Consider the following 9,841-nt stretch of genomic DNA (forward strand, 5'->3'; position numbering starts at 1 on the left):
TGACAGAGAAAGAAAAATAAATATTCGCGCACGAAGGCTTGTTTACGCTTTCGCCTAGCTCCGCTGCACGAGCCTCTGCTGACTGCGCGCGCTCCTCCCCAAACGGACGAGGCGTTTATACTTGACGCGCTCGCCGTTGTGCTATTCTTTGAAACGACTGAGGGCGACTTGGAGTAATTGTTCTATAACCAACAGGAAAAAGCGTCGAGAAGAAGTGGGCTAATGTACACAGGTGATGAGATTTATTTTAGTACATTTCACCAAAAACCACACCACAAAATAATCGTGTAAAACTCAGTAAACCTTTGCTTGATATGATTACTTGTGACATGAGAACAAAATATGCACTAAATTAACGATCTCTTAAATATTTCCTAATTTCACTAAACTTAAGTGTCGTGATTTATTTATTTATTTGGTTAAACATGGATCTTTATTTAAAGGGATCCCCTGGTGTTGAGACTTGTATGGCTTAATATAACATAAATGATGTATCTTACTGAAATATGTAGTAGAAAACCCATGAAAGATCTACGTTATTTTAAAAAAATCGATTTTATATTTGGACCATGGGCGGCGCCATTTTGTTTGCGTTCTAGGTTGATGACGTAGAATGGTTGCACTCCTCAATCAGCTGGTGTTACCCGTAGCTATTTTCACCACAACGCAACTCGAAAATTGTTTCAGAGTTATTGGTCAAAACCAATGAATTGCTTTGTATTTGTACTTAAAACACACTCAAACATACATGTGCACACAACCTCACCTACACAAAGTCACAAACATGATGATTTGTGTGTGGCAGGCGCGCACACACTGACAGCTGTCTCAATCGAGATGTTGGGCTGCTCAGTCTCCACGACAGGGGCTGAATCTGAAATTGACCCCCTATACCCTGAAATAGGGCATTATTTGAAGGGACGGCCATTTGTAGTGGTGTCCGAAACCATAGTGGACATGTTCGAGTGCATTCATTCAGTCTCACGTTGCGCCGCAATTTACACACAACAGCTGTCCGACTTCACGCACTCATCTTCATTCACTCCGAGTTGTATTAGTGAACAAAAGTAGGGAATATTATTCGTGTCTTAAAGATGAAAGTTTAAAGATTGAGGTTTTAAATTACTGAATGTGTGCTCAAACTTTAATGCACGAACCAACATCATAACCAAAACATCCTGCCTCTCTTCCTCACGTTCCCCTATCCCATCGTCCTACCTAGATAGTTCCCTCTGCTGGTCACATTAGGCATTACCTTTAATCTACTGCATATCAACTGTCTATCTATGATATCAACACAGGGAATAGTGAATGAGGATGATGTATGCGTGCACGCAGTGCGTATGTGTGAATTTGCGCCGATTTGTTGGTGTGTGTGTTTGTGAGTCTGTAAAGAGAGTACAGTCGTGTGCACATGTATGTTTGAGTGTGTTTTAAACGTGCAGTATGCAACTTTTGGCCACTAGGGGTCACTCATTCAAAATAATAACAACAGACGTACTTTGATGACGTCGGGAAAGTGCGTGTGCTCATGGGAGTTGTTGTCATTATTGCCACTGTCAACCAGCGAATCTGGCATCTCCAGCAGAAAACATGTTCACTGACAAGGTAATTGTTACATTACATCTCTATTATTGTTAAGTTTAGTTACGGCTTTTCACTTTATGTAATGTCAATCTAATGAAATAGCAGCGAGCTACCGTTACTTAACAAACTTATCAGTAACGTTAGATAATGTGCGAGACAGAATGTTGTGTGGGCGGTCGCTATGTCAACACACCTATAAGTTGGTAGGCTATGTTGACATATTAACCGTGCATCATAATTTGAGTTACTCAAATTATAGATATGTTGACATGGCATCCGCGATTGTCGAACATTCTGTATATCAACTGTTCAATAAGGAAATAAATTTCAATTTAGTTTATCATTACCAACATAAAACATAGTAAATGAGAGAACCAGCACCAGCAATACGTTGTTCATTGGAACACGCGCTGTGTCGCTCCCCACGTTCATCAATCATTCTAATAAACATTTATTTTGGAACTCAGAGATATATGAATAAGTAGATCATTATTAAATCAATATTATATGTAGCTAGTATTAACATATGATAAAAGTGACGGTCACCTTATATTAATTGACCAAGATAGTGGCATATTACCTTATGAAGTTAACGTTACTTTCTCCAGCTACATATAAAACCAATAATAGCTCGTCCATCTGCGTTTTACACATGACATCATCGTGTCACCAAATATACGGATAGAAATATACTTTTGAATCAGTTTTTTAAAAAATAGCTCTTTCAGTCTCCAAAAACAGAGAATCCGCCTGTTTGAAAAGCCGATACAATACAAAATGTATACGTATTCAGCTAAACGCGTCTCAATGTGGTCAAGATCGCTATGCAATATGCAAACATACAGCATGTTATGATTATATGATTATTATGTTAGCTGAATGGTTACTTAAATGACCTGTTTATTAAAACGCAAGCGAGATCAGCATCTCTCTGCAGTCCGAGCTTGTCACGAAGATTTCGCCATCTTTCAAAGGCTTCTCCAAGGTTTACACGTCTCTTGCTTCTTCTACTGTCCCAAAATCTTCTCGGGTCATTTTTTTCACCCGTACATTTGCGCTTTGTTGAGCTGGCAAAACGTACAGGCAAAGAGTAGTCATGATCCATTATCATACAGACTTTTTTATACGGGGGTTCCCCTTATACTGTCTGTCAGTGTTCCTCTTTGAGTTTGACGGTTCCGCCGAGTTCGCAGGAAGCAAGACGCAAACGTGGATATGACGTGAAAGACTGGCGACATAACGGAAATAAAGACACGGTCCGTGTCTTCGAATTAAAATATTAATTTCTCTGGATTTAGAAGTTAATTGGAACTGTCGGGATAATGTAAACACACAACTTTAAAAAATATATAACATAGATATAGTGATCTTTTATATTTTTAATGCTGAAACATTACATATTGTGCCTTTAAGTATAATTACAAAGCAATTATTTGGTTTTGTTTAACTCTGAAACAATTTTCGAGTTGCGTTGTGGTAAAAATAGCTACGGGTAACGCCAGCTGATTGAGGAGTTCAACCATTCTACGTCATCAACCTAGAACGCAAACAAAATGGCGCCGCCCATGGGCCAAATATAAAATCGTTTTTTTTAAATAACGTAGATAATAAATAATCCACTTTCATGGATTTTCTACTACATATTTCAGTAAGAGACATAATTTATGTTATATTAAGCCATACAAGTCTCAACACCAGGGGATCCCTTTAAAATTGCATATTTCTGCTTTTTAGGCTAATTTTGTAAATATAAGCACCTAATTTGTATGTGCAAACTGGGTGCCGGTATGATGAGACGTCATGCTCGGCTAGATTCGCCGAGAACTTGTTCATCTTCGGATGCGGAGCTGCGCGCGGAATTACAAAAAATCCGCTGCACACCGCCAGGAGAAATGGGGTCTTGCGGACCCAACGCACACGACCGCCCCCTCCGCGTCGCACACCTTTCAGACAACATGCAATCGCCATTCAGTTCTTTAGCAGAATATTGTTTGGGTTTGAATGGTTAAAAATATGTAAAAAGCACGGTCTGGCGAGTATTCAGGTAAACACAGTCGGATATGTTTTTATTGAGCGTGTACAGCTGAGGTAAAGAGAGCCGTGCAGGTCTAAAGACAGACCTAATATTCTGTGTGATTAATGTTTGCTTATTTTTAAAAACAAAGATACAATTAAAATCTATATAATTATAAAATTACATTAAAAAAAAAAATTAAATTACTCGTATCATGAAATTAGATTTTGGTCATCCCAACCTGTTGAGGAGTGAAAGGTTAGTAAATGATAACATGATTGATAATGTGATCTCTATAAGGATGTTCCCACTGGCATGTAGTTATTATAGCAATAAGAGGAGGGAATGGTCAAAAACCAGGGCAGCAACATGCTGACTAAGTGAATGTTTAGTTAAAAAAATAAAACAATGAATAATAAGTTATGTTTTCATATTAATCATATCTGGTTTTTGTTGTTGTTGTTTTTAAAAGGGGGGTGAAACACTCAGTTTCAGTCAATCTCATGTCAATCTTGAGTACCTATAGAGTAGTATTGCATCCTTCATATCTCCGAAAATGTCTTTAGTTTCATTATATTTATAAAAGAAATATAGGCTGTACCGAGTCTTTCCGGAAAAAAACGAGCGCCTGGAGGCGTATCCTGTGGGCGGAGCTAAATAATGACGAGAGCAAAATGACGTCCTCAAGCGTGGAGAAGCCCATCGCTATCGATCTCAGCTAATAGATATGATCCAGAATCAGATCCGGAGGCTGAAATAAATTGATCAGGAGAAACAGCAACAGCAGGACGTCCGTCTCTGTTAGGGCTGCACGATATTGGAAAAAAATTACATTGCGATATTTTTTTCCCCCAACGATATATATTGCGATATTGAGAGCCATCAATCCAGGCTAAAGTCAATAATTACCATTTCATGATATTAATAATTTCACTAATAAGCAAGCTTCATTACAAGTGACAAAAATAAACGTTGGAAAGTATGTGTAAACATGAAACTAAACCTCCAGTAGGTGCCAGCAGGTGACCGTTTTAATGAGTGAGTCACTCTCATTCAAACGATTCATTCAAACGATTCGATTCAGTAACACTTGTTGCTGTGAGTGAGACGCGTTACGGATCTGCTGTGAACGATTATCTGCTGAAATAGAACAAAAACACTTAATATTGCATCTAAAATGTAAGTGACTTTAAGTTAATGTTAATTAGTTGTTTATGGAACTGTCATATGAAATCAGTGTCATTTACAGTCATGATGATTTTCAGGAAAACACTCGTGTTGTAATTTCTCCTCGAGAGGCTGCACGAGCGTCAACAGCGCGACCTTATTATCGTCAGTTCATTATTATCCATTATCGTTCGCCACTTACACAAATGCGCAAACATTCTTGCATTTTGGTGATTCACTAGTTATTTTTTGTTTTAATCAGGCTCTTGTCTGTCAGGCAAGTCAAATTCTCTTTCACTTGTCCCTTCAAAACACCCACATGTCCCGGACAAGCGTTAATGTCGAGCCCTGCTTTGTATTCGTCCTAAAGAGCTTTGTGGTGCCGTGTAAAGTTTTAAGTGATCAGACAAATTGGTGGTGTTTTCTTGTTTTGTGGCCACAACTTTCTGACACTCCATGCAATCAGGGCCGTTTCTAGCCTTTCTGGCACCCTAGGCGAGACTCATATGTTGCACCCCCCCCCCCCCCCCCCCCCCTTTTTTTTTTAAACTACAACTTATTAAGTAAATATGACTTCCTTATTTCATGGGCATACTGTACATGCATTAATCGAATAATGTAGCTAGGTTTATTATCACTTAGATCACAGATGTTGGGGGGGGGGGTTCGGGGGCATGTTAAGTCTGCATTTTGTGTATGTGCGCACTGAGTCTTGAGCTCCCATGTGTGGGGATTATTTTCTGTTTTCTGTTGCTAACAGTCAGTTATTTTGTTTTATTATGCTGTGGACGGAAAGGGAGTTTGTGATGAGAGTTCAGCGGGGAATAAAGTGCGATCTGTTTGATGTTAATCGCCTCCGTGTTTGCATCCACTCCAGTTACATTAAGTGAGCTATCCGCATTTTTCACTCGGACACAAGCGTTACAACGACAAGGATGACGACGTTCCCTGCCGCCCTCTACACATGATCTCATTTCATTACAGCAGCGCCACTATCACCATGGCGACTTCACTCCAAAAATCGCAACTAATCATAATGCCTTGAAATAGCAAAAGTACGAAATATTAATAATAAAATATATATGAAATAACTAAAAAATCTTGTTGGGGCGGGGGCTCATTGGCGCCCCCCAGCTGTTGGCGCCCTAGGCGACCGCCTAGTTTGCCTATGCCTAGAAACGGCACTGCATGCAATTACCTCTTTTTGGTCAACATCCTCCTTTTTGTAGCTGAAATAGTCCCAAAAAAATTATTTCTGGTAAGAAACCTTTTTTTGTTGTTGTGGCGGATCCTCTTCGTTGCGCATTTTAGCAGTGAATGTTTGGCCGTGAGCGTTGAGCAGCGGCACAGCGAACCAATCACTGTGCAGGCATGAGGAACGTGCGTGTCACTCCAGCAACAAACTTGTGTTTACTGTGTGCTTCTGTTCTCTTAATACACCATGGTCTACTACCCTTCACATCGCATGTTCCGGCGATGTGACTATCGCTCATGCGCACATCGCGATTTCGATGTTAAAACAGAATATCGTTCAGCCCTAGTCTCTGTGTACTGTATTTAGTGGCCTGTCAACATTTGTGTGTCTTTACTCGCAGTTTATAAGGACATGATTCGGTTTATGGACTATTGTATGCGACTAAACCTTAGCAGTAGCAAGCAAAACGGTTTTGCACGTCAGAGTAAGACTAGTGTAACGTTATACAACAATGGAGTAACCGTTAGCGCATTTAAATGACGAAGCACGCGATCGTGTCGTTTACTGATGTTTACTCACGCGACAACAGCATAGACATTTGAAGCAGTTTTACTCACCGGCTGCTTCCAAAGCAGGACCGAACCTTTATTGCTGGGACCGCTCCGTCAAAAACACATTTCTTTGGTATGATTTGGTAAAGTCCTGACAGCAGTGAACGGTGGAGATCCACTTTTGCAACGCGACTACAGAGATGTTGTGAAGCTTCCCGTCATTTCTGCGTTCAAATCGGTTCAAATGCAGCGCTGCCTTCCCGGAATGCTGTGCTGAACCGTTGAAGTCGCTCGACGTCAACCATAGGAATAAAGTGGAGCGCGGCGCAACCATAGGGCGCGTCAGAAGTGTTCACGGATGACTGGATCTGCACCTGATCTGCACCTGCATTTCGCGCGCCCTACCGGGAGAAGAGCATTACGGCCCATACAAGGACCTTCCGCTCTGTTCACGTCAAGCCGAGCCATACTTGAAAAAAACTCTCCGAAACTTGTGAGAAACCGGAAGGAGTATTAACACAGAAATACTCCATCAAACGTCCAACATCCAACATATTAGAAAATCTTCATTTTTAAGTGAACTAATCCTTCAAGGATTAGGAAAGGGCTGCTTCACTGGGCCTTGTGCTTGTTTGTATTTGTGTTTTGTTTGTAAGGTTCAATTTCTCGTGTTACCTATGTGGTGTGGTCTGGGGTGGTAATTTCCATATTGTTGTGATTCGCCACTTAAAGAAATGTAGAGGAAACACTGTAGTATTGGCTGTCTCGGTGTGTGTGTGCCAGTTCACCATATTTCCATGTGGAGGATGTTTGGCACTAAATAAATCAGTAAAGCATAATGCTTACACAATGAGCAGCCATGGGGCCCTGCCCTGGCCACCTTAATCCGCATATGATTATTGGTACTCTGAGCCATATGTGAGCTAGGCCTACTCTGGGATTAAGGACAGTCATGGACATATTTTGATTAAACATTACAGTGCACATTGATTAAACATAATAATAATGATGTGCGAGGATAAATAATTTATTATAATAATGCAAAAAAGCAGCAATTTTGATTTCATGATGACTTTAAGTTCTGATTTATTAAAAAGATCCGACTTAGAAGTATCACATAGACGAGTGCAAACTTTCAGTTAGAATATTGCATGGGTCGTCAAGGCAGATGTGTCAATTATTCCCAGGTGTGTGTGAACTTACTTTGAAGTCTCGGCTGTGCTGCGGCGTGTACTCAAAAGTCCACAGGGCTCGGACCAATCCCGAAAGCTGCTCTGTCACCTCTCCTTTGTCCTGACCGCCCTTCCTCTGCACAACCCCGTTGGTCTTGGGTTTCTCGTCATCATCCGTTTGGTCACCTCGATACTGCTCCAGAGCCAAATACTCGGCGAACAGCTCCGTGTTGCTCAGGCACTGCAGAATAGCGTTCATGAAACACGTATTGCCGTGGTTTTTCAAACCGGCCACCCCGGGGATTTTGTCCCCGGACAGAAACCCCCCGCAGTCGCTCTCGTCCGACGCGACGGATCCCTTGCCTTCTTTCTTGAAGGCTGTGAATCCCCCGTCGTCCTTGTCGCCCACCGGCGCGTGCAGCTCCGAGCTGAAATGCGAGAGCGTGGACAGAGTCTTCAGGACCCTGCTCATGAAACTCCCCACGGAGCGCACCGAGCCCCGGCGGAACAGCTTTTTGCTGAAGCCGGACTTCTTCTCTTTACCTGACGCTTTGCTGGACATGCTTGAAGTGTTTAGGGCATTCCCCACTCACTGATAATCGAGCTACAATTGCCAGCTGAGGCTAAGCGAGTGCTGCTGCTTATTTAGAGCATAAAATCGACTCAAGATCTGGCATGTTATTTCTCAAAGAGCTAGCTAGCTGGAGGCAGTGCCTCTATTATCCAAGTGTTTGCTTCAGTGACACAACCCGAATTTGCCTTGAGAAGATGCATTGTGAAACGCTCACGCCTGGCACTTTTTCCAGATATTAAAAACCTGTTATGTCAAGTTGGCCGTCATCTAGCAGCCGGTTATTAACTTGCAGCTGGTTGTCAGCCATCTAACTGTTACTCCCCCCGCATCTCTATAACATACTATATTGTAACGTTACGTTCACTGGCTCCCCGGTATTAACGTTACTCGCTACAACAACCAGTTTGGTTTGCATGCTGCCCATAATCCAGTGAAGTGATTTCCACTAGCAAACACAGTGGCTGGCTAGCTAGGCCTGCCCAGGCTAACCGTTTGCCATGCCAATGAAATGCCGGGCAAAAAGTTATGTTCTACCGGAGATCCTGTCCAGCACCAGCGTCAAAGTCAAACGCGCTTGACTGCCGCGCGTGATCAAACGCTGTAGGCATGCAGATCACTGTCATAACACGGGACAGTGGTTAGCTCGCGCAGCTAGTGCGCTAACCGCTGCCGTTTCTTCATGCATAATTGAGCGATGCACTGCAACTCCACCCAGGCAACGATGACGCTCTGCTCCGATAGCCAAATATGCGATGGCGAGACACTTTAGCTTGTTTGTCTGTTCCGATTTGAACGCCAACAGTCGCACCGACCACTTTCCAGCGCGAGCCCGATGCTACAGCACAGCAGCAGATGCGCGCGACCGAGCCAGACCGCAAGTCCGTAGCGTTTTCGCGCGTTCTCGTTGACTCGGCGTTTTTTTTTTTTCTTTAAGCCCGTGCAGATTGAAGATGTCTAGTGGACTCCTATAGTGATACTAGTGGTGTGTGTGTTGGTGGGCCGCCCGTCTCGTCCTCGAGAGATTTTCTAAAATCATTGACACTGCAGTGAGGGCGGCGGTGCGCCGTGACGTCACGGCCCAGCAGCAGTCTCTCGTTCGTTCAGGTAGTTTCTGTTCTGTGTTGGTGTTCATGGATTGGGGTGTCCTCAGCCTCTAACGAGTCATAGTACTACTTTGATTTTGAGAATACTCTGACATACTGGGCAGCACGACAATAACATATACAATTTTATACCCCCACCAATGCCACCCATAAAACCCTTCAACAAACCCAAATTGTGATCCTTACTCATATTAGCCTATAGGCCTATTGTAGAAGGCCACTGCCACTGGATATTATGTAGCATTAGGCTATTTTGAATAATATTAAATTGACTTTTACAACAACAACCACAATCAGTGACGTGATTGTAAAACAAACTGTTCTGACTAGCAAATAGAAAATTGATTTTGACTAGGCTATTAAAACATCTTTACACCACAACTTACGCCCATTCAGAGGACAATCATAAAGAAACTTTGTGAAAGATTTAATGTTAAACTTTGTGAAGAGCAAAGAGTGGAGTAGAAAACTGAGAGTG

At 42.2% G+C, this 9,841-nt stretch overlaps 1 protein-coding gene across 2 annotated transcripts in view; it reads right to left on the minus strand.

Moving 5' to 3' along the window:
• Positions 1-9,310, minus strand: part of usp31 (ubiquitin specific peptidase 31) — a 44,776-nt gene extending 35,466 nt beyond the window's left edge. Inside the window, exon 1 of one of the 2 annotated variants that reach the window (XM_067420576.1) lies at positions 7,718-9,310. In XM_067420576.1, coding sequence (XP_067276677.1) covers positions 7,718-8,248 — 531 coding nt within the window. In that variant the 5' untranslated portion in view covers positions 8,249-9,310. The remainder of the gene's footprint in view (positions 1-7,717) is intronic. The other variant, XM_067420577.1, reaches the window with a different exon arrangement.
• Positions 9,311-9,841: the final 531 nt, after the last annotated feature.

Source organism: Pseudorasbora parva, chromosome 2 (assembly GCF_024679245.1).
Source record: "Pseudorasbora parva isolate DD20220531a chromosome 2, ASM2467924v1, whole genome shotgun sequence".
NCBI lineage: Eukaryota > Metazoa > Chordata > Actinopteri > Cypriniformes > Gobionidae > Pseudorasbora > Pseudorasbora parva.